Genomic DNA, 25,551 nt, shown 5'->3' with positions numbered 1-25,551 from the left:
CTTGCTTCAATAATGTTAGACCTATCTCTTTCTAGCATGTGTGAGGAGGCTATAATAGAATTTGGGTGAGATTTGGTTTCATTGATTCTTATGTTGACCGATACAAATTGCAGTATGGTATTAGAGTTGGTGTGATCCTTGCTGAAAATTGTAACTAGGTTCAGTCTTCATAATTGTCATTGTACTTATGTAATTATATATTTTATGTAAAAGCAAAAAAGAAAGAAAAAGAAATTTATTTTTCAAGCATGGGTTTCATGCTCAAGTCAATTTGTTAATTAGGTCAAGCATGTTCTTCATGCTTCTAGGGTTTATTGAGTCAAAAGAATATTTTTCATGAGTCAAATTATTGTACTAGTGTCAAGTACGATTTGGAATTTTTTTGTTTGTTTGTTTGTCAAGTTGTCTGTAATCCTCCAGGCTTGACCTGTGGCTTGAGAAACCGCGACCCAAGGCCATCTAATCCGTCAAAGTCACCCGGGGATCGCACCCGACCTGGGCCACACTAGCCCTAAGCTTACTGGATTTTATAACACGTATCCTCCCCTAGCACAGGCACAACCACCCCCGTGAGGTTTGATCCTGGGTCGTCTTGTTAACGAGACCCATACTCAACCGGTGGTGCTAGTGAGACTTGACTAAGTCCCATTTGGACTTTGAAAAGAAAGTGGAAAAATATTTTTATTTGAGTCAAAAATGTCAATTTTGTCCCCACAAGACCAAGTCAGCCTTGCTTGGACAAGTTGGCCCTAGAAGTGACCCATTCGACCTCCTGGATGTGTATAAATACAATGCAACTCGTCCTCATTTGGAGGATCTCAAGCAAGTTCGATTTCTGTGCCAAAAGAGAGAGAATACCAGTGAGAAAGTCAAGAAAAATAGAAAAAGTGAAAGGAGAGAGAGCAAATGTCAAAGGAGGAAGAAACCTGTCCTAATTCTCTCACACTTGCGAATTTCTAAAGTTGTTGCAAGGGCTGAAATTGCAGATGTAGTTGTAGGGCCGAAATTCTATTGCAGGGGCCGAAAATCTACAGTTTAACTGAGTTTTGAAGGCGTTGACTAGAGTTGACTTTGACTTGTTGGAGAAGTTTGAAAAGGAGGGTTGACATAGGTCTTGTGGGAAGTCTTGGTCTTGGTGTTTGGGTCTTGGAATTCTCACTTTGATTTGATTCTATAAGAAGAGAAGAATTTACTGGGTTTTCCCCTTGGAGGGGTTTTGCCCTGGCTTGGAGCCTATATCTTGTGTTCATTGCCTTTTTGTGATCTTCATGGTTTATGTTTTTGGTAATTGTTTGATGAACAAAACATAATAAAAGTAATAAGAAGCCAACATATAATCACAAGCAATTATCAAAGTAAAGATAAATCAACCTTAATTTCTACCCTAGTGATTTCTCAACATGGTATCAAAGCTAAGATGAGGAGAAGGCAGCTTGAAGATCACTCTTGTTGGCATAAGTGGAAGACTTTCATCAAAAATACTTTGAAGGATATAAGGAAAGACACAAGGAAGGGTTTGGGGAAGAAGATTCATTATTCATCTTGAAGGAAGACCACTACTTAAACTATTGATTTCTCTCTCTATCATTTCTTGGTTACTTATCATCTTTTGAAGAAGATCATCATCTCTCTCGCTTAGAAGTTCTTTGATCATCATCCATTTTGGAAGATATCTCTATAGAAGTCATCACTTAAGGAGCATCAAGTCTCTTGGGAACATCATCTACATTCTTGGAAGCATCATTCATCTTTGAAGTAACCATCCTAGAAGTCATCATTCTAGGACATCTTTGAAGTCTCTTAGAAGGTCTTGGGAGCAACTAGATATTTGAAGACATCTTCAAGAAGGACACCCTTTTGACAAATACTATACTATTCTCTATGTCTCAATCTTCAAATCAAATGACTTCATTTTGTAAAGAAGGCAACAAGTTAGATGGGTCATCAAACTTTCAAGCATGGAAGAGAAGAATAGATTTGATACTTGTAGAAAATGAAGTCATGGACTATGTTCTTGGAAAAGTTACAGAACCAGAGAAGGATAAGACTCAAGAATGGGCCAAGTATACTAAAGGAGAAGTTAGGGCTTAAAGGATTCTCATTGAATCCATCAAAGATCATCTTATTCCATTTATTGCAGATTTGGGTACATCTAAAGCAATATATGACAAGTTGGTAAAACTATATTCGGTGAGTACCTCAGTCAGAAGATATCTTTATGAAATTGACTATATAAGGCAAGGTTATTGAAGTATGAAGACTTGGTCTCATATCTTATGAAGGTTTTACAATTGAGGGATCAACTAGAAGGAGTTGGAGAAGTTGTTTTAGATTTTGAATTTGACTACTTGTATACTCAATGCTTTACCTTCAGAATGGAGTAGTTTTGTGTCAAGCATATATTCTAGAAAGGAAACTCCAAGCTTCGATAAGCTATGGTCTTTATGTGTTATAGAAGAAACAATATTGAAGGCCAAGGATGACACCGAACCCAATGAAAGGTCTCAAGGTTTTATCACTAGAACTAAGAAGAAGAATGGAAGATTTGGAAGGTTTAAACCTCGTCAAAGGAAAAATATAAACAACAATAATCAGACAAGTGGAAGACAAGATATGTCCAAAGTACAATGCTTTGGATGCAATGAATATGGGCACTTTAAAAGAGATTGTCCTAAGGATCCTCAAAACAAGAAGAACAATAAGAGGAAGGAAAGGAGTGAAGCTCACATTACTGAAGAAAATGAAGAACTAGAAAATAAGTCGAAGAATGAAGATAATAAAGATCTCTACTATTGAAGATCTCCACCTTACCAGGTTTATTAGCAGTCTGTTCTTTTCATTAAAAGATGGCAGTTAGAGTAGCTTGTGCAGTTACTTTTGTAGAAAAATGATGGCATAAAGGAAAGAAGCATATAACATTGAAAGGATTAGAGTCTACATAGTTAGTTGCATCTCATTGGAAGCAATCATCTAAGAAAAGCAGGGGTAGAAGGATTTGGGCCATATAGCACTTCACAGTTCATGCAACTACTATTTGTTGTCATGTTATAGAAGTAATCATTTAGCAGGAAGGGATCACTAGGATCCATGACAATGGTTGTTAGAAGAAGGTTCCTCATCATATGAACTATTGTGACATGGCAAAAGTACATTCCTCTAGAAGAAAACAAGCATCGAAGAAACTAGAAGATAGTCAAGTTACAACATGAAGGTATAATTAAGGCACCTCTCATCTTAAGAAAGGAGTCTCATCATAGACATTATCTTCAAGATAAAGAAGCAACTCGTTCAGAAGGAATTCATCTAGATAGGAAGAAGAAGCATTCGATATGGTCTCTTAAAGAACGTAAGATAGGAATGACAATATTAGAGGGAGTTGTGAAGACTCTGCTAGATACAATATTGAAGCATTCAGGAAATAGATTGTCTGATAAGCAACATGAAGAATAACCCTAGTATTATAATGAGACAAGACATATACAGGGATGTTGACATCAGAGGGAGCAAGAAGCAAAATTTGACATCTTGACGAAAAGGCCATTGTGATTTGCACTGGTAATGGCTTAGAAGAATATATGGCAAAAATATGTACACTACAAAGGCAAAAAAGGTAGCAGATACGAGATAATTGGTTGGTCATAATGGATTCGATGTTGATCTAAAAGAAGTTCACTTTCCTAGTTGAAGAAAAGAAGCTACAATCAAACTCTACATTGATTGGTTTGACAAAACACTTCTGATAACAAAGGTACTACAAATGATCGTTGGTGGAAAGTGATAAATAAAGTTGATGGCGATAACCCTGTCATGAAAATAGATTATGAAGAAGTTTGGCTCCCCAACATCCAAGAAGGTCGAAGCTCAGGAATGATATGATGGTACAAGAAGAAGGATCCTTGTAACTACTACAAAGATCTCCACAATAGAAGGTGTAGCTAATGAACGAGACAAAATGAAGCTTATGGTTAAGTCTCCTTGATTGGGAGGTAATGAGGATTACCTCCTTGATTGAGAGGGAGTGACGAGGGACACCTAATTCTCCTTGTGTCATGCACTAGACTAGGACCAACAGTCGTAAATCTAAGTGAAGGCACTGGTCGGGAGAATGGAGGATTGGATAAGCATCTGGGACTGACACTCCTTGAGGATTAGGAGTCTAAAATAGGAAGTCTCGTGGACTGGCACTCTTTGAGGATTAGACAGGGTCTCCAAGATAAGAGTGGTTGAAGAGGACCGATATTCTTTGAGGATTGAAAATCCAAGATAATAATAGTCCTAAAAGGACATACATAGTGAACATCCAGATGGGTTATGTGCTTTAAGAGGCTATGGTGGTGTCCATTTGTATGCCTCCTAACATTGTGCTCTAATCTAGTGGAGAGATAGAGCTTGTTAGTCAAGGCCTTGCTATATTGCTATGTTGACAATGTTGGTCATGATGTTGATGCTTAAGATGGCTTATCAATCTGACTCTTCTTATGAGAATATTTCAATTTGAGAGTTTCCTTGTACCTTGTTGTGTAATTATGAATACCTCCCTAGTTAAGAGGGAGTGTTGAAAATTGTAACTAGGTTCGGTCTTCATAATTGTCATTGTACTTATGTAATTATATATTTTATGTAAAAACAAAAATAAAGAATTTTTTTTTTCAAGCATGGGTTTCATGCTCAAGTCAATTTGTTAATTAGGTCAAGCATGTTCTTCATGCTTCTAGGGTTTATTGAGTCAAAAGAATATTTTTCATGAGTCAAATTATTGTATTAGAGTCAAGTCCCATTTGGACTTTGAAAAGAAAGTGGAAAAATATTTTTATTTGAGTCAAAAATGTCAATTTTGTCCCAACAAGACCAAGTCAGCCCTGGAAGTGACCCATTTGATTTCTAGATGTGTATAAATGCAATGCAACTCGTCCTCATTTGGAGCATCTCAAGCAAGTTCAATTTCTGTGCCAAGAAGAGAGAGAAACCAACAAAAAAGTCAAGAAGAAGAGAAAAAGTCAAAGGAGAGAGAGAGAAGGTCAAAGGTGGAAAATTTTTTTCCTAATTCTCACACGTGCAAATTTTTGAAGCTGTTGCAGGGGCTGAAATTGTAGACCTAGTTGCATGGGCCGAAAATCTGCAGTTTCACTGAGTTTTGAAGGCATTGACTATCGTTGACTAGAGTTGACTTTGAGTTGTTCGAGAAGCTTGAAAAGGAGGGTTGACTTGGGTCTTGTGGGAAGTCTTGGTCTTGGTGTTTGGGTCTTGGAATTCTCACTTTGATATGATTCTATAAGAAGAGAAAAATTTATTAGGTCTCCCCCTTGGAGGGGTTTTTTCCTGGCTTGAAGCCTATATCTTGTGTTCATTGTCTTTTTGCGATCTTCAAGGTTTGTGTTTTTGGTAATTGTGTGATGAACAAAATGTAATAAAATTAATAAGAAGCGAACACATAATCACAAGCAATTATCAAAGTAAAGAGAAATCAACCCTAATTGTTGCCCTAGTGATATCTCAACAATCCTTACTGTTAATTCTTTTGATCAATCCAAAAACTGTTGACTAGTGGCATTTTTGTAGCAATTCAAACCAAGGGTTTTCATTGATCATCTATTTTAGGGTTTCTCTAGGGGTTCTATACATATAAAGAATAATCTAGGCTCGCTTGCTCCATCTATGGTGTTCTCCAATGCCTTCATTCCTATGGTTACCAATGATTTTGAACCATTGTATCTTTAAAGGAAAATTTGTGAGGTCATCATTCCATAGGATGCCTTTATCCCAGTGTGGAAAAAGTCGACAAAAAGTCGCGATTAAATCGGCAAAGTCTGATTTTTTTGGACTAGCCGATTTAATCGGCCAGATTTTTGGCGATTTTTTCCTTGTTAAAAAAGTCGGGATTAAATCATAAAAGTCTGGATTAAATCGGGATTTGATCCAAAAAGTCATGGAGCTCGCCCATGCCACGGATAAGTGAGGGAAAAGGCAAAAATAACACTCATTTTTCACTCTTCTTGCTGCCATTCGTCCCTGTGGAGAGAGGAGGTGTTTGCCATTGCCCAAGAGTAGGAAATTTGCTAGTTTTGTGGCATGGAGTTGGAGATTTGTCCACTGCTCAATGTGAGAGATTCAAGGTGCCGATTTTCTGCTGCCAGGTATGTATTTTAATTTCTATCTTAGTCTTTGTTAAATCTTTCTATTAGTTTGTTTTTAGCTTATTTTTGCTTACAAATTTGAATAAAAAATTATTTAGAATGTAGATTGAATCAAAACTTCAACTTTCAACTTTCAAGAATCAAATGACAAAAATTCAAACCCTTGTGTAGTGAATCTGAGTGTGTTCAAGTGAGTGAGAAGAGGCATTTAAAATTTAAAATCAACAATTACATTTGTGTTTGCTTCTTATTTGATGGGCAATTTTGAAGTTTTTTCAATAGTTTTTTCTGCCCAAGTTCAAATTCAAGTTCAAAGTTTCAAACAAAATGCCAAGACTTTTGGACCCTATGTGGGAATATGGTGAATCTGATACTATACTTGAATCTGGAGGGGTCAATAGAATGTATTTGACTTGCAAGTTGTGTGGCAAGCATATGTCAGGGGGTGTCAACAGATTATAATTTCATTTTGGGCAAATTCCGAGGCAAAATATAGAACTTTGCCCAAATCCATCTTCCATAAATCATCCGACAGGGCATTAAATCGTTGATGGATAAAGAGGAGGGCAAAGACACGAAAACATCACTAAAAAGCCAACTTGTAGGGGCCTCAAGAGTGGGGAGAAGTGAGAGTGGTTCTTCAGCATCACCTTCCACATCCACATGTCCCAACCAGTGTTGCACAAAATGCCCCCCCTCAGATCAAAACTTCTAAACGCGACACGTACAATTCCGTGGGTGATTTGTCGCCTGAGACGCGTCTCGGAAATTCCGAAACGCGGATCGGGCCAGAAAAGACGCTTACTGCCTTGTGGGAACCGTCTGGCCTGATCTGCGTTTCAGAATTGCCGAGATGAGTTTTGAGACCGATTCTGTGGGCAGTTGGCCGGTTCCGCTGTGTGGCCCCACAATTTTTTTTTTTTTTTTCTAATTTTTAATTTTATCTAGTGGTTGGGGGTGGGTCCAAGTGGGGTTAGAGTAGGGAATGAAGGGATTAAAAGGCTCTTTCAACTCTCATTTGCTCACTTGTATTTTTTGAGAGCTTGGAAAAGAGAGGAGAGACTTGAGGAGAGCTTGGAGGAGCTAGGAGAAGGAGGAGGAGATGGGAAGAGTAAAGAAGGGCTTCCATCTACAAGAGCTAAAGAGGTAAGTGCAAACCCCAAACTCCCTCATTTTTTTGTCATTGTTTTTTGTATTTTTCTCCTCTCTCTCCTACTCTTTCTTTTTCTTTCTTCTTGCTCATTTAATTGTAGGTTGTTCACCACCTATTTTCATATTCCAAGATGGTGTTCTTTTGGCTTCTATGTATCATTCCACTTTTGGTTTTAATGATGGCAAGGGGGAGTAGGAATAGAAGGGAAGAAGAACAAGAGGATAGTGGTCCCCATATGAGTGACCCAATGTATGATGAGGAGGAAGGGTTTGAAGAGGAGGGGGATGCACTTGAAGGGAACATTGAAACACTAGAGGGGAAAGCTTCATTGACACCCTTGTGGAACTATGTGACCAAACTTGAAGGGGGAAAAGGTGGTGGAAGCTACAAATTTTTGTGCCATCATGGTTGTCATGGAGGAAGACCATTTAGTGGTTCATATACCCATGTGAGGAGGCATCTTTGTGGGGTGATGGACATTGATGATAAAAAGGGTGTTGTGGGGATACAAATTTGCCCAAACATTTCAGCTGAACAAAGAAAAAAATACATCCAAATAGAGGAGGTTGCACAACAAAAAAGTAAGAAACAAAAAACTCAGTCTGAATCAAGCACAACCTCTAGATTTGGTAGCTCATCTCCTCATGGTACTTCTGCAAGCTCTGGAGGTAAAAGAACAATAGGGGATTTTTTGAATGTTGCTGGGAGGGATGATGTGGATGGAAAGATAGTCCATTTCTTTGTGCTTGCGGTGTACCATTCAATGTGCTTCGTTCTCCCTATTGGCATGAAATGGTAAAGGCCATTAATGAAGCCCCAAAAGGATACAAGGCCCCTAACTATGAAAAAGCTAGAACAATGTTATTAGAAAGAGAAAAAGTGAAGGTTCAAAGAGCTTTGACACATTTCACAATCGAGAGTGTGGATTGTGGGGTAGCCATTGTATCATATGGGTGGACAAATATTAGAAAGCAACATTTGATAAATGTTCTTGGTGTTTCTACTAGTGGTGCAGTATTTATTACATGTCATGACTCCTCCTCCATAAGTGCAAGTTCCCAAAACATTATAGATCTCCTATTGCAATCAAACAGAGATGTTGGTTCGAATAATGTGGTTCAAGTGATCACAGATAATGCAGCAAATTGTAAGGAAACATGAAAAGTTATTGAGCGTACTCATCCACACATCTTTTGGTCTGGGTGCTTGGTGCACACATTGAATGTTTTGATGCATGATATTGTGAAGCATAAAGAATGTGGGTGGATTAATGAGCTTTGCAAGAAAGGGAAGCAACTTATTAAATTTATCACAGGGCATTCAAGGTGAACTACTTCTATGGCACTTACTCCAAGTTGCAGTTGCTTAAACTTGAAAAATCAAGGTTTGCAAGTTATTACCTCACCTTTAAGCGGCTAGTGAAGGTGAGACAAGCTTTAACTAATATGGTGACCTCTGGATCATGGTTCTTGACATGTTCTTTTGGTCACAAGTTAAATATGTTTTGCAAATCACCAAACCAATTTATTACATGATCAAGTTTGCAGATTCAGATCGACCAATAATTAGTGAGGTGTATGAGCAAATGGATAGCATGTTGGGGCAGATTAAAGACATTATTGAGCGTAGAGATATCACCTTGTACAATTATATTCGTGCAAAGGTGGAAAAACTATGGGAAATCCCAAATGTTCCATTGCATGCATTAGCATATGTTTTGACACCTAAATACTATAATTGATCATGGCTTTCAACACCAGCACCTGGGGGGGGGGAGTAGGAGAAAACCACACCTAGATCCAGAGGTTCTAGAAAAATATATGATTGCATTGGATAAATTAGTCCCTAATTAGGAGAAGGCTGCCATGGTACGAAAACAGTTGAGTAACTATATGCTTTAGCACTTGTCCATTTGGAGCACGCATTCAATTAGAGATCGAGAGAGTTTTTCTTCTCTTGACTGGTGGAACATGCATGAAGGCGCCACTCCACTTCTACAGACTTTGGTATTGCGGGTGCTATCACAAGTGGTAAACACTTCTTCTGTAGAGAGGAGTTGGAGCTCTTATTCTTTCATCTACAATGTTAAAAGGAACAGGTTGAGTTTAGGCCGGGCAGAGAGCTTGGTTTATGTTCATTACAACTTGCGATTGTTGCCCCATTACTGTGATGATGCAAAGACTAATAAAGACCTTAAGGTTTGGGATAAGAATCCAGAGGAGCCCAATTTGGAGGATGGAGTGTTGCGATTAGAGCAATTAGAGGAGGATCTTATCCAAGTATGTCCATTGTGGTATGAATTTCAAAATTCAGTCAATAAGTGGTATTTCCATTGAATTCAAATGTGTCAATTTTGCTTATAAAGCATTTATCTAATTCCTATTTTTAATTTTTTTGTTAACTAGTGGTTTTTTTTTGGCATGAATTTTTTGAGCGATTCCAGGATGATGATGATCGAGTTGAGATGCCACCCCCCTTTGGTCCCTTGGTTCCCAGGTTCCATGGTTCAACACCAACAACAGCTGCTTCGTCTTCATCAATTTCGTTTCCACAACTTCCACAGGCACCATCTTCTTCATTGCCACCACGTGGAGGCCCACCGCCACATACTCTTCGTGGTGGAAGGAGGAGAGATTAGTAGATATATTCATAATTTACTACTTTTTCATAGATTAATTATAAGACTTGTAGGCTTGTTGTGAAGTTGAACTTTTTGTCTTGGTGGTAGTCAAGTGGCCTATTTTGTAAACATTATTATTTGAATTTTGGACATGACTATTGTTTACAGTTGCTCACTTGCTAGATAATATGCTTTATGTTTTATGTTTTATAATATGCTTAAATGTTTTATGTTTTATAATATGCTTAAAAATTTAATGTATGTTTGTAATTGCTAGAATATAGATGGTTGATTCTCGAATAATTAATCCTTGATGTACAATGGAATCATGGATGCCATATCTATCTTAATTTATGTAAAAATATGCATGTTTTCGTGTCTTCTACAACTAATTTGGTATTTGGGATGTTTGTTTTGAATATATATAGTAGACGCTTCCGAGACGGTTCGCTTCCTAGATTTTTAGAAAATGATGCTTCCACGTCCCCACTTCCAAAAAACGTCCCCGTTTCGTCCCCGCTTCATGCAACGTTGGTCCCAACCCCTCAACTTTCTCATCTTTTTTTGTTCCTAGAACCACACATGGTGCATAACTTGACATCAAATCGACACTTAGAAAAAGGAAAAGGTAGAAGCTGACAGGTTGGTCAGTAAGTGTCTTCTATGGAGTGATGTTCCTTTCAACATTGCCAAGACAATCCCATTTTACCAACCTATGTTTGATGCTATTACTATCGTTAACCCGGGGAACAAATCCCCTACCTTTGCAGAGTTGAGAGGGCCTCTTCTTCAAGATGAAAACACTGATTGCACTGCTAGATTGGAGGTGTTTAGGGCATCATGGGAACACACTGGATGCACAATAATGTTAGATGGTTGGACTGACCAGAAGGATAGGACCCTTCTTAACTGCTTGGTTAGTTGTCCCAAGGGGACAATGTTTATGAAATTTGTTGATGCATCTGCACACATTAAAGATGCACGTTTCTTATGTGAGTTGTTGGACATCTTAATTTAGGAAGTAGGCCCACAAAATGTTGTCCAAGCCATAATGGATAATGCTGCAAATTATGTTGCAGCTGGCAGGTTGCTTATGGAGAGGTATCCTAACTTGTTTTGGACATCTTGTGCTGCTCATTGTATTGACTTGATGTTGGAGGATATAGGTATGATTCCTCTTGTGAGGGGTATTGTTGAATCATCTAGGAGCATATCAAAATTTATATATAATCATGCATCCGTGTTTAGCTTGATGAGAAGATTCACCAACAACAAAGAGTTGGTGCGTCCTGCCATTACACGATTTGCCACTACTTTCATATCTCTTCAGTCTCTGTTGAATTCTATGTGGGATGTGAAGAGCATGTTTCTTTCACAAGATTGATGTGCTTTGTCTATTAGTTGCAAACCAGAGGGAGAGGGCATATGCAGACTAGTTTCATATGATAAGAGATTTTGGGTAGGAGTACAAGAGGTGTGTGCCATTTCAAAACCTTTGTTAAGGGTTCTTCGGTTGGTTTATGGAGACAAGCTCGGAATGGGCTACTTGTATGAGGCCATGGAGACAAGCTCAGAATGGGCTATTTGTAATTTTGTGAATGAGCAATTGCTGAAAGAAGAAATAAGAACATACACATTGCAGGTTTTATTTTTTGCTGTGCATGCTAGGTTAGAATACTCAGTATGTTTGGTGAATGTATTTGAAGATTTCAGTTTTAGTGTCTTTCATTGCTACAAATTCACTAAATTAGTTGCTGGGTATTTAAAACTAGCATTTTTACTATTTTTGAGTTTGAGTAATTTCAATTTACTATTCTAATCTCAGACTTTAGTTTCTACTATTTTGCTTATTACTAATCAGATTCTAGAATAATGAATGATGAATTTAAATTAATGTAGATTCTAGAATGATGAATGATGGATTTAAATCAATGTAGATTCTAGAATGATGAATTTAATTCAATGTATACAATATTCTATTATTTCTATTTCATTGAATCATTTATGATAATATAATTCAATGTCTTTCATTATTGAATTTGAATCATGTTTATATATATTTATACATATACATATATACATACATGCATTCATAATTTCATACACACACACACACCCCGATGTCCCCACGTGGCCACGCCCCCCCTGGATATCCCTAAAATTTGGGGTTGCTCCAATACGCCCCCTTGTGTGTCTCGTTCTTCTCATGTCCCTGTGTCGCAAAAACTTGGTGGAACATTGATTTAAATTGGAATGGGTTTGTCTCATTCATAAAGTCATTCAGAATGGAACAAGGATCAATTGGGCCGATATTCTTTCATCTAATTTACAACAGGAGATGAAAAGGTCAAAGGAAACACCCCCAGAGCAATGTCCAAGATTTATCATGTCAGAATTTCTGATAGATGCAGTTTGTTATAAGACTACCTTTCCATTAAGGAAATTATAGAAATTCCTTTTCTGAAATCTGTGATAACTCTATCATCTCGCTGCATATCATACTGAGAAACCAATCATCCCCCATATTTACCCAAGAAGAGATGGAGTAGAATAAAGGAAATAGGGGATTGATTTAGAAGATTTTTCTTATATCAAAAGATATGGATATGAGGTTTCCCTTCATCTTCTTCCTAGGTATGTTCTTGGTAGGTTAGTCATCAGGAAACTTGCTTATCAAACTGTAGTTACTGGTATTGCTGTCTCTTTGGCAAAGAATCAAAAATAAATTTGGCCTACTTTTCCTGTTCCAGTGGGAATTTATTCTTTATTAAACACCCAACACGCGTGAAAAGGGTCAAAGCAACTAGAAGCAATTTGGTTGGCACATGAAAGACTCAAAAGGAATGATCCAAAAGGAGTGGTTAAAAGAAAATGTTTTGAAGTAAAATATAAAACTTATCTTCATGAGCGTTGTCGTTTTGAAATGATTTTCCATAGGGCACAAAGTTATGAAGACATTAATACAATATTTGAAGAAATCAAAGATCGGTTAAAGGGTTTCTGAGTTTCTTAGTTTTCAACTTGATAGAAGAACTGCTTTTCTAAGAGAAAACCGAAATACAGGGAGATACTGTTACTTTGAATTTTGTTACTGATACAAGCAAAATCAGAGATCCAACAACAATGATTAGATCCTCTGCTTGTGAAGGTGGGTACAAGTCTATTGAAGATAGTAGGCCTTCATTGTTTCCACCAATGGTATCAGAACGAAATTGGTCGACCACAAAATTTGGAGATTGGGAGCTAGAAAAAAAACTGGTTGATGAAAAAACACATAAAATATTCAAATTTAAAAGAAAAACATATATATTCATGTGCATCCATATGAATCCAAACCATTTATACACAAACATGTAAAAGTAAGAGTGCAAGCATATAGCAAGAGTGCATATAACCAAAATAAGACTTAGTGCAATACATCTCTGAACCAAAAATACATCAACAAAGAGGCTCTGGATGGCCTTTAGTGTAAAAAAAAAGTCATGCAACAACAAATATCTACATATCATTAAAATCATTGCATGTATTGGGATCCTCATCATTGATATCACTCTCTAAGCAGTAAGCTAAGATAGAAAAAGCTTCACATGTCAAATTGAGATTTTGTTTGAGTGATGGGTACCTTTTATTAGCGTCATAATAAAGGAGTTGAACAGTCAATTGCTCTAACATCAAGCTACATAGAGGGTTTGGTGCTCTTGATTAAATGCTATTTCCATAACCCTTGTACTGTGAAAAATCTATCACTGCAATATTTGATTTACTTTGCCTACTTATTTTCAATAAGGTATTTATGAGATTCCTTCAATAAACATTAAAATAAATTATGCTATAGATATCACATCATAATACAGAAACACACACATGCACAAGAATCAACACATCGACACAGATATTTTGGACAACAGTGCCTAGAAAAACCCAATGTGGGAAAACCGGTGTAGCAAGGGAGGAGTTTATTATTCAGCAATTCTTCAGTACAACCGGGTGCCAGACTGGCTTAACCAACAGAGAGAAAAATTCTCCAACGTTTCTCCCAGTCCTAGCGTCAGCCTGACTGACCTCTGCGTAGCTCCCAGAGACTCTGCATCAACCCCTGCTTGTTTGTGTTAGCCTGGGCCTCTCTGCATCACCCACGCAGGCTCTCTAGTGACTGCACAGTCTCCTGCTGCCTCTACGTCTGCCTAAAAGGCCCTGCGTCTGCCTCTCTTGCCTCTGCGCTGGTCTTCTGTTGTTGATCCTGACTCTCTGCTCCGTACTTGCTGCCTCCTGCTGCTCTCCAGACCACTAGTTCGAATTTCTCAGCTAACCCCGCTCCAGAAATCGAACTGACTGGTCTCCCTCAACGTGTTTTCCAACTGACCCTCAAGCCTCTTCTTATACTTTTCTCGTTGGTCCATCAATGATCGAGATTAAGTCCCTAATCAACAGCTAAGATTAGATTTGGCTTGATCCATGACTTTTGGACCATTCTAACTCAGTTTTATATTAATTCACATTAATATTTTATTTTCCCTAAGTTTAGACTTAGGGACTCCATTAAAAATATTAATTATTTTAATATCTTCCAAACTGGTTAGATTCTTCCCAAACCATTTCTGGGTCTTGGAGATCTCATGTGCTTTAGCCTCTCCACCAATTTTCGTGACTAGAGCACATCCGATGCTACCCCAAATTAACACTCCCTCTTAGTGAGGACTGTGCTCTAGTAATACTCCTCATTGAGTATCACCCTGATCATCTGGCATCGGTCCCTGTGCTGATGCTAAGCCTCCTTGCCCAACATCCTTTGCACTGCTACATCCTGTACTACTGCCCATGGCTCTGCTACTGCCACTGTTGCATTTGTACAACAGCTCCCTTTGCATCCATGCTGCTGCTGGTCCTTTTCTCCCAACACTGCATCGTCACTATAACTCCCTCTGCATTCGTGTTGCTATCACCCTCATTTCTGTTACTGAAATGGGTTCTTTATCATCCCCATCTTTTCCTTGAAGTAATCAAACTTTGTCCTTCTAAGGGCCTTGGTGAGGATGTGCGCCACCTGTTCTCCTGTAGGAGTGTAGCTCAACTGTACAGCTCCTTGTTGGACACAGTCTCTAACAAAGTGACACCGGATATCAATATGCTTTGACCGATCATGAAACACTGGATTTTCAGAGAGCTTGATGCACCTCTGATCACTGTTTTACAAACCGGCCGTTTCGAAACCGACTCGGCCGAGTCGAACCGTTTCAATAGCCAGAGGACTGACCCGGCCAAGAAACCGGTCCGGTTGACCGAGTCACACATGACTCGGCCGAGTCATGTGTGACTCAGTCAACCCGGCCGGGTCCGATATGACGCGGCCGAGTCACAAGGGGACGGCTGGGTAGCGTAAAAACATAAAAAAAATTCATTTTTTTGGTATTTTTTCAAATGTTTAATGCAGTTTTCAAGTTTTCATGTTGTCTAAGGTAGGAAATCTACTCTCTAGCCATATATTTTCTTAGAAAACTGACCAGACATTGCCCATTAAATGAATGTATGTGTGTTTGTTGCGTAATTGTTGTGAAAATGCCCGCGTGTTATTGTTCTATGTCTGAGATATTTTGAAAGATAAGGGTTTTTATGTAATGCATTGATATATGTCCAACATAACCAATCAGACAAAATTTAAGTTAGTTTGACCTAATTTCCTTTCTATATGCCCACATTTCCAATTTGGCATGTCAAAAGGGTTGTCAAAGCAATGGATATTTCCCAAAACCCAAAAGTCATTAAAACTTTATGAAAAACATGTTAGTTGGATCTATTTATCGCGCTTTCACCCCACTTCATTGTGTTATCATTTCTTTAATTGTACTGTCATTCAACCCCTTTTCCACATACCTAGTGTAGGCACAAGATCAAAGTTGAAAGGGTGTGTTGCACCTTATATAATCAGATGGAAATCCCAGGGAGAAAATGAAAAACCAAGGGAGGAGAGGTGGTTCGTTTTGAGACCAGAAGTTTAGAGATGGTAAATGCTGGCCCTACAATCTAACTAGCATTCAAACATACATGATGCATAACTTTATGTGGAAAATTCAAACACATGGCCACCACTTTCAGCTTGCCAGTTTGTTTTCCCTCAGTTGTAAAGGTGACAAGGTCAAGGTCTCTATTTATACACAATTTGTTGCTTGATTGAAGGGACACGTCTCTGGAGGTCGCCGACTATGTATTGCCATTGGGTACCATTTTGATATAGTGGATTGGTTCATGAGCCTACTTTGATCATATGTTGTCTTCCATCTATATTATAATGCTGTGTGTTTGGAAACATGAATGAAAATCTTTAAAATTATGTTTAAAATATTTAAAATTATGTTTTTTAATAAAAAAAATAAATTATTTAATGTATTTTTTACAACGACCGAGTCATTGAAATCGAGCCGGCCGAGTCATTACCGTTTCGGAGTCGGAGTCGGAGTCGATCCTCGGCCGAGTCGGAGTCGGAGTTTTAAAACATTGCCTCTGATTGTTGCATATGATCTTGGTCGCCTCCATTTTCCTTCTGAATCGGTTCAAAAGAAGTTTTCTAAGCCATATGGCCTCACACGAGGCTGTGCTTGCCACCATATATTCTGCGTCAGATGAGCTTAGAGCCACGGACTTCCGTTTCCTACTGCACCAGGAGGTCATTCCTGATCCAATGTTGAAATAGTACCCAGAGGTACTTTTTCGATCCACTGAACTACCTGCCCAATTTGCATCAGTAAATCCACTCAATCTGATATCCTTATCCTTGGTGTGCAAGAGTCCATAATCGACTGTTCCCTGTAAATACCTAAGAATGTGTTTGGCTGCTACCTAGTGTGCCCTCTTCGGTTCCACCATGCAGTGACTGAGGGTGTTGACAGCGTAGCAAATGTCTGGCCTAGTATTGACCAGATACATCAGGGACCCTATGAGCTGCCTGTATAGGGTGGGATCAACATCCTTGACTTCTGATGCATTAATCTTCTTCTAGGTGGTGATCATTGGAGTAGCCATGGGTCTACAGTCCTCCATCCTGAATCTTTTTAGGATTTCTGTAGCATACCTCCCTTGCCCAAGGAAGATCTCTCCCTTCTGCTGCCAAACTTCCAACCCTAGGAAGTAATGCATTAGTCACAAATCCTTCATATTGAGTTCTGTGGCTAGATTCTTCTTGCAGTCCCCAATGAGCCTGGATGATCCTGCCAGAAAGAGATCATCCACATACAGAACTAAGATTAGCGGCTCTTTCTCTATAACCGGATAGTAGAGATTCAGATCCACATCACTCTTGACAGATCACATCTTCTGCAAGTAGCCATCGATTTGACCATACCATGCTCTAGGTGCCTGTTTCAGCCCATACAAGGCTTTCTTCAATTTGCATACGTGAGACTACTTCTCATGTGTCTCAAAGCCCTCTGGTTGTTCAATGTATACCTCTTCTTCTATTACCCTGTTCAGAAAAGCCGTTTTGACATCCATTTGATGAATCTCCCACCCCATTTGAGCTGCAAGAGATATCACGGTCCTAATGGATGTATACCTGGCTACCGGGGCGAAGGTCTCATCGTAATCAATTCCTTTCTTTTGAGCATACCCCTTAGCCACAAACCTGGCCTTGTATTTTTCAACACTGCCGTCTGCAGCGTATTTGATCTTGTAGATCCATTTCGAACCTAGTACTGATCTGTCTTGAGGCCTTGGCACTACCTCCCAAACATCGTTCACCATTATGGAGTTGTACTCCTCTACCATCGCATCTAGCCAAACCTGATGTTGAGCTGTCTCCTGGAAACTGGTAGGCTCCCCATCCTGAGCTATTAATGCCTGATATCTATTTGGCTGTTTTCACTTCCTCTTATTGTTTCTTGGCGCACCGATGAAGTCTTCTGCATCACGGAGAATCTGATGAAGTTCCCTGCTAGTTCTTCCTTTGCCAGCAGGTGCCTTTGTTAGCTCCTCCTCATCCCGTGAATCTTCCTGATCCGAGGAAGAATTCTTTACTTCTGTTGGTTGAAGAGGTTTAACCAACAACTCTTCTTTTGATTTCTCCTTGGGAGGCATCTCACGAGATTTTCTGAAAACCTTGTCCTCCACGAACTTTACATCTCGTCCAAACACTACCTTCCTGCCCCCTAGAAGATAGATTCTGTATGCCTTAGTGTTCTCACTACCGCAATATGCTGAACTCCCAAATATCCTGAAATGACTGACTTAAGGCGTCTTCCTTGTGAAAACTTTCTCTAGAGTAATCTTGCCCAATGCTTGATGAGGAGTCCTGTTCTGAACATAGACTGTTGTGTTGCATGCTTCTGCCCACAGGAATTTGGGCATATCCTGATCATACATCATGGCCCTAGCTGCTTCTATAATAGTCTTGTTCTTCCTTTCTGCTACTCCATTCTGCTCCAGATTGTACGAAGCTGTCCACTCTCTTCTGATGCCCTCATTAGCGCAAAAATCAATGAAGTCCTTATCGACATACTCTCCTCCATTATCTGAGCGCAAAACTTTTATTTTCTTCCTAGCTAGATTCTCCACCAGAGCCTTAAACTCTTTGAATCGACAGAAAACTTCGTCCTTGGTTTTCAGAAAATAAATCCAAGTTTTCCTTGGGTGGTCATCTATGAAGGTAAGGAAATACTCGGCACCACTAAGAGCTTTGGTGGACATAGGTCCACAGATATCTGAGTGTATCAATCCTAGTACACTCTTGGCCCTATGTTTACTTCTAGGAAATGCTGCCTTGGCATACTTTCCTAGAGCACATCCTTTGCATACATCATCTCGTTCCGTACTAAGATACAAAACTTCTATTACAGTGCTCCTGAGAATTCTCAGAGCCCCATTGTGCAAATGTCCCATTCTTCTGTGCCATAGTTCGTTAAAGTCTTTGTCTCCATGATTGCCTATTAGTGCCATTGGTGATTCTAGTTGTAATCTGTAGAACCTGTCACTTTTGATCCCTATCTGCACTTTCTTTTTCTAGCTCGAGTGTTTGACGTATACCTTCTCCTTGATGAAGTAGATGTCATAGCCCTTGCCTTGAAGTTGCGACACGGAAAGTAAGTTCATCCCCAATCCTAGTACATGCAACACATTTGTAGCGCGGAACTATTCTCCCTATTTTGTTTGAAAAACTATGGTACCCTTCCCTACTGGAGTACACTTTGCCTTGTTCCCCATGGTGATCTGAAAGTTCATCTTCTCTTGTCGATACTCTGAGAAACATTCCCTGATTCTCGTCATATGCCAAGAGGCTCCACTATCTATATAACATACTTCTGATGATGTAGAACTAGTCGTACAAGCCACTTCTTTTTCCATCCTGGAAGCCAACATGGAGAAATTGAAATCTCTTGTGCAATTTTCTGAAAATTTGTGCGAGTCCCCTGACGTGGATGCCTCTGCATCATGGTCTCAACCCATAACTGATTTTCCCTTCTTGCCTTTGATTACTCGCTTTGATACCATGTGAAAAATCTATCACTGCAATAGCTGATTTACTTTGCCTACTTATTTTCAATAAGTTATTTATGAAATTCCTACAATAAACATTAAAATAAATTTTGCTGCAGATATCGCATCATAATACTGAAACAAACACATGCACAAGAATCAACACATCGACACAGATATTTTGGACAACAGTCCCTGGAAGAACCTAATGTGGGAAAACCAGTGCAGCAAGGGAGGATTTTATTATTCAACAATTCTTCAGTACAACCGGGTGCCAAACTGGCTTACCGAACAGAGAGAAAAATTCTCCAGTGTTTCTCCCAGTCCTAGTGTTAGCCTGCCTGACCTCTACATAGCTCCCAGACACTCTGCGTCAACCCCTGCTTGTCTGTGTCAGCCTTGGGCTTCTCTGCGTCACCCACGCAGGCCCTCTAGTGACTGTACAGTCTTCTGTTGCCTTAGCGTCTGCCTAAAAGGCCCTGCGTCTGCCTCTCCTACCTCTGCTTTGGTCTTCTGTTGCTGATCCTGACTATCTGCTCTGTACTCGCTGCCTCATGCTGCTCTCCAGACCACTAGTTCGAATTTCTTAGCTAACCCCGCTCCAGAAATCGAACTGATTGGTCTACCTCAGTATGTTTTCCAACTGACCCTCAAGCCTCTTATTATACTTTTCTCGTTGGTCCATCAACGACCGAGATTAAGTCCCTAATCAACGGCTAAGATTAGATCTAGCTTGATCTATGACTTTTGGACCATTCTAACTCAGTTTTATATTAATTCACATTAATATTTTATTTTCCCTAAGTTTAGACTTAGGGACTCCATTAAAAATATTAATTTTAATATCTTCCAAATTGGTTAGATTCTGCCCAAACCATTTATGGGTCTTGGAGATCTCATGTGCTTTAGCCTCTCCACCTATTTGCGTGGCTAGAGCACATCTGATGCTACCCCAAATCAACACGTACATGACAAAATCCAATGGAAATGCTGTAATCCCAATTATGAAATCCTAAACACTGTTAAGAGTGTTAGATTTTGCGTGCGATCTAAAATTCTACATTCTCCATATGAAATCCAATTAGGTCAGGGCTACTGTCAAACATCCCAAGTCAATTAATGACAATGTAAAAAGTTTAAGTAAAAGGATGAAAATGCAATTTTTTCATTTTCATCCTTTTACTTTAAAAATTTAACGTTAGCATTAATTACATAGCATTGATAGGGCCCACGGATTGAATATTAGGCTGCCCCACTCATAAATTATTATTTGCTTTGTGTTTGGAGAGTCCTTGGTTGCATTGTACAAAATTGACCAGTTCCACAGAACTGACCGATTGAGTGAAAAAAGGCCAGTTCGGTATTGGATTGGGTGGTTCTGTACAAGAGCCGGTCGGTTCAGTACCGAACTGACCATTTTCGGTTTCATTGCACCAGACGGACTGGTTTGGAGGAAAAAATGACCGAACCATCCAGTTCAACCGGTTCTGGTCTGGTTTTGATAGCAATGGTTTCCACAGCCCACTCTGACATGGGATCAATATTATCTATGACCATTTCCCATGAATAAGGGGTCTTGCTCAACAGCTAGTTGCACTTAGATCCAAGTTTGTACTGAATCTAGGCCATTCGTTTAACCATTTTTGTTCCAAATGGGTTTTAGTGGGTCCACGCTTTGTCTATACAATAGTGTATGAAACTGGCTATTTCTGATTTAATGCTGTGATTTGGACAGGAAATACTATGGAACTGGTCCCTTTTGGCCTATTTCTGTTTTCATTCCAATAACACTGCGCCTGCAATCCCTGAATGTGTTGCTTGTTACTTTTCCCACAACGCAACATCTTTTTTTATTACTGTATTCTACTATAGTTAATTTTCTCATTTGAGAACTTCAGTGTTATCTACTTATTTCAGTGATTTTCTCGAGGGAGAACTTCAGTGTTATTAACTTGTTTAGAAATCAGTGACTATTATACTGTAGTTCATTTTCTCAAGAGAGAACTTCAGTGTTGTCTACTTATTTCAGTGATTTTCTCGAGGGAGAATGTCAGTGTTATCAACTTATTTAGAAATCAATGCCTTTGGTACAATTCTTATCTTTCTATTCATGACTCATGACTGAATTTGAAACAGCTATACAGGGAAGCTTGCCAAAGGGATTTGAAAGTTTGAAGTCTGCATGATGTGGTCAGTTGGATAAATTATTCAATCAGTTGAAGAAAATTTCCAGATTTTAGAAAGAATTTGATTGCTGTTGTTGGTTAAGTCTGTGCCCATAGATTTTCAATTCAATTTCTTTTTCAAGAACCAATTTTCACATGATTGTAAAAATAATTCTCAGGTGTGTGCTTACTAATTGCGGGAATCTTGGAAACTTTAAATGGTAGTGTCAGAGATATATTCTGCTTTGACTTTCCCGTTCCTAAATTGGTCAGTTAAATTCTGCAGTAATTGATATCTGTGGAATAGAATATTTATAGCTGGGATACTTGATGGATATTTGTGTACGTATGGACCTTGGTTGCAGCCATTGATATCTCATCAATAGTTTGTGTGTGTGTGTGTGTATATATATATATTAAACTCACAAGCATCTGTGATTTATTGACTGGTACCCACAGTTATATGGTTTATTTGATCTCCCAGGATTGATCTGTTTCTGAACTTTGCTTTTACCAGGGGGCATCTCAGTCTTGGAATATGCCAGTTGCTTTTATAAGTGTGATTCTTCTACCAATTGTTGGGAATGCTGCGGAGCATGCAAGTGCTATAATGTTTGCTATGAAAGATAAGCTGGTATTCAGGGGCTGTTTTTCTATATGGATGATGTCATTGCTTTCAATCTGTTATTATATGTATTTTGTAATTTTTTGTTATATAGCCATCCTTAATGCTCTTTTCAGGACATCTCCCTAGGTGTTGCGATTGGGTCTTCAACACAAATAGCGATGTTTGTGGTATAGCACTCTATCATTTTGAAATTGCTGGTTTCTATGGAGCTCTCATTTAATGAAAGTGTTCTAAGATCAATGTTTTTGCTGACACTTCTGAATGTGTGGATTTATATTTAGCTTTTATTAATTATTATCATCTTGCTTTCCCTTTTGAAGTGATAAGAAGCTATTGATTAGTTGTGAAAATGCTGAGAAAGATACATTTCTTTAAGGATATATATGCTTAATCTTGTATAAAATGCATTTCTTTAAGGATATATATGCTTAATCTTGTATAAAATGTTTCTTCTAAGTATTCATAAAAGCAGTTTATATACATATCAGGCATTTTGTTATGAATAAAAGTGGGGCACTAGGAAATCACCACAAGCAAGAAGCATACTTGGCTAAATCCCTATTAGCTGTGCATTGTACCCAGGAGGCAACTGCTTATCAAAATCACCACATGGGCATACAAAAAACCCGTGAAAACCACAGGGTCAGCTTGGCAGAAAACCATAAGAGCCAACAGTTTGAATTCAAGGCACAAAAACATAGTTCATGCATAACCATAGAATTCAATTAACGATGGTTGGGATGAGACTTGATTCAGAGGGGGATCCACCTTTGTTAGTTGGTATAGGCCCCCAACTATCATTGGCAGGCTTGGGATCTGTGGTAATGGGCCCTGTTGTCGCTCAGATTGTACATGCACTGCGACAATGACTTCGGTTGGGGGCTGTCACTCGGTTTCCTGACCTCTCCGTTCTAGCTATCTCCCAACAAAAGGGTACGGGGGTAGTCCCTATGAAATGTGAGAATGCAATACTCGTTGGCAACCAACAAGTCCAGGAGACACGATTGAATGACCTAGCCACTTGGTTGATTTTAGCAAGTTTTTAGAGATTAGATTAAATTATTTTGTGAGACTAGTGCCTTATGGTGTCAACCACTCGCTTTATATCAATTGAAGATCAAATGACCAGATGAATAACCGCTGCTTAATGGATGCTTGACTATCCTATATCCTATGCAAATCCTATGACTTGGGTGAGATATAGGAATCTTGGTTCATTTTAATTAAATGCCTAGCTAAGTGTATCCCTTGATCTTTATCTATATTGAGCCTAGTCTCTAAAGTAAGTGGCAACGAAAAGTCAAGGTGAAGCAAATAAGGGTTTGGTTAACGATTCTTCTCCTTGAAATCTAACGTATTTGGTGCCTCCAGCATTGCAGAGACTATGGCTATGACGACTGCAAGGTCACCGTTTTAAATACTAAAGGGGCTAGACTTCTCAAGCAAAGATGAGAAGGGTGTTCCTATATTTCTATCAACCAAGCTTATGCTTAGAGGTAAAGTATTAATGCAAGACTAATTCTAGGATGCAATGCAAGATATATTGCTTTAAGGATATATATGCTTAATCTTGTATAAAATGTCTTTACTAAGTATTCATAAAAGCAGTTTATATACATATCGGGCATTTTGTTATGAATAAAAGTGGGGCACTAGGAAATCACCACAAGCAAGAAGCATACTTGGCTAAATCCCTATTAGTTGTGCAATGTACCCAAGAGGCAAATGCTTATCAAAATCACCACATGGGCATACAAAAAACCCGTGAAAACCACAGGTTCGACTTGGCAGAAACCCATAAGAGCCAACAATTTGAAATCAAGGCACAAAAACATAGTTCATGCATAACCATAGAATTCAATTAATTATGGTTGGGATGAGACTTGATTTAGAGGGGGATCCATCTTTGTTAGTTGGTATAGGCCCCCAACTATCATTGGCAGGCTTGGGATCTACGATAATGGGCCCTGTTGTCGCTCAGATTGTACATGCACTGCGACAACGACTTCGGTTGGGGGATGTCACTCGGTTTCCCGACCTCTCTGTTCTAGCTATCTCCCAACAACAGGGTATGGGGGTCGTCCCTATGAAATGTGAGAATGCAATACTCGTTGGCAACCAACAAGTCCAGGAGACATGATTGAATGACCTAGCCACTTGGTTGATTTTAGCAAGTTTTTAGAGATTAGATTAAATTATTTTGTGAGACTAGTGCCTTATGGTGTCAACCACTCGCTTTATATCAATTGAAGACCAAATGACCAGATGAATAACCGCTGCTTAATGGATGCTTGACTATCCTATATCCTATGCAAATCCTATGACTTGGGTGAGATACAGGAATCTTGGTTCATTTTAATTAAATGCCTAGCTAAGTGTATCCCTTGAGCTTTATCTATATTGAGCCTAGTCTTTAAAGTAAGTGGCAGAGAAAAGTCAAGGTGAAGCAAACAAGGGTTTGGTTAATGATCCCTCTCCTTGAAATATAACGTATTTGGTGCCTCTGGCGCTGCAGAGATTATGGCTATGACGACTGCAAGGTCACCGTTTTAAATACTAAAGGGGCTAGACTTCTCAAGCAAAGATGAGAAGGGTGTTCCTATATTTCTATCAACCAAGCTTATGCTTGGAGGTAAATTATTAATGCAAGACTAATTCTAGGATGCAATGCAAGATGAGTTGAGTGCTTCTTAAGGTGAGATTGTTTAATGTTCCTTTAAGTACTTAGTTATGATTGATCTTAAGTTATGACAATAAGTACTTAACAATGGTAAATAGGAGACAATCTCAACCACAAGAATATGTGCCAATTTTACAAGTGCCAACAAGATACAAGAGATAAGCAAGATAGATGCTCTTCACAATGATTTACCAATATATAAATATCATTCACAATAGATATCCACCTTAGGCATGAATCATAAATCTTATGACAAATAGAGCACTTGTCCAATTAAGATATTTAACCAATGATTCCTAGTCAAAAGAGACAATAATATTATCAATGCTCTTAGACAATTAGAAGATTTCCAAATAATTGCAATTACATTCCTCAATACCAATTATTCAAGAGATATTTAATTAGATTAGCAAGTCCTCAATTTAAGAACACTTAGATCCTAAATGCAGATGTGTAAGAGAACAAAAGACATCAATATCCAGTAGACTCTTAGATTAACTTAAACATCCATTCAACAAGATTATTGGATTATATGTTAAGTGCTTTAGGGATTGAGCTTATTAGTGCAAATTTGGAACTTCTTGAATCACACAAGACAACAATATGTTAGTGCCTTTGACATAATAGAAGCAATATGACAATTAGCCCAACAATAAACTCACTTCAATGCTAGCTATCCTTTCCACAACATGCAATTATCTTACAAGTG

The 25,551-nt window shown here is 38.7% G+C and overlaps 1 protein-coding gene across 6 annotated transcripts in view; it reads left to right on the top strand.

Moving 5' to 3' along the window:
* LOC149168262 (vacuolar cation/proton exchanger 3-like) overlaps nucleotides 1-25,551 on the top strand; it is a 373,424-nt gene that overhangs the window by 158,712 nt on the left and 189,161 nt on the right. For 5 of the 6 annotated variants that reach the window (XR_016259740.1, XM_089428183.1, XM_089428181.1 and 2 more), the window contains exons 9-10: nucleotides 22,052-22,168; nucleotides 22,276-22,329. Coding sequence is in view for 5 of the 6 variants with exons in the window: in XM_089428183.1 (XP_089284309.1) it covers nucleotides 22,052-22,168; nucleotides 22,276-22,329 (171 nt within the window). In the remaining variant the exon portion in view is untranslated. Of the gene's footprint in view, nucleotides 1-22,051; nucleotides 22,169-22,275; nucleotides 22,330-23,533; nucleotides 23,660-25,551 lie in introns of those variants that run through there. The other variant, XM_089428184.1, reaches the window with a different exon arrangement.

Source organism: Pinus tabuliformis, chromosome 4_2 (genome assembly GCF_031772625.1).
Source record: "Pinus tabuliformis cultivar Carrire ecotype Pingquan chromosome 4_2, CPIR1, whole genome shotgun sequence".
Lineage (NCBI taxonomy): Eukaryota > Viridiplantae > Streptophyta > Pinopsida > Pinales > Pinaceae > Pinus > Pinus tabuliformis.
This window is presented reverse-complemented; position numbering and strand designations above follow the sequence as displayed.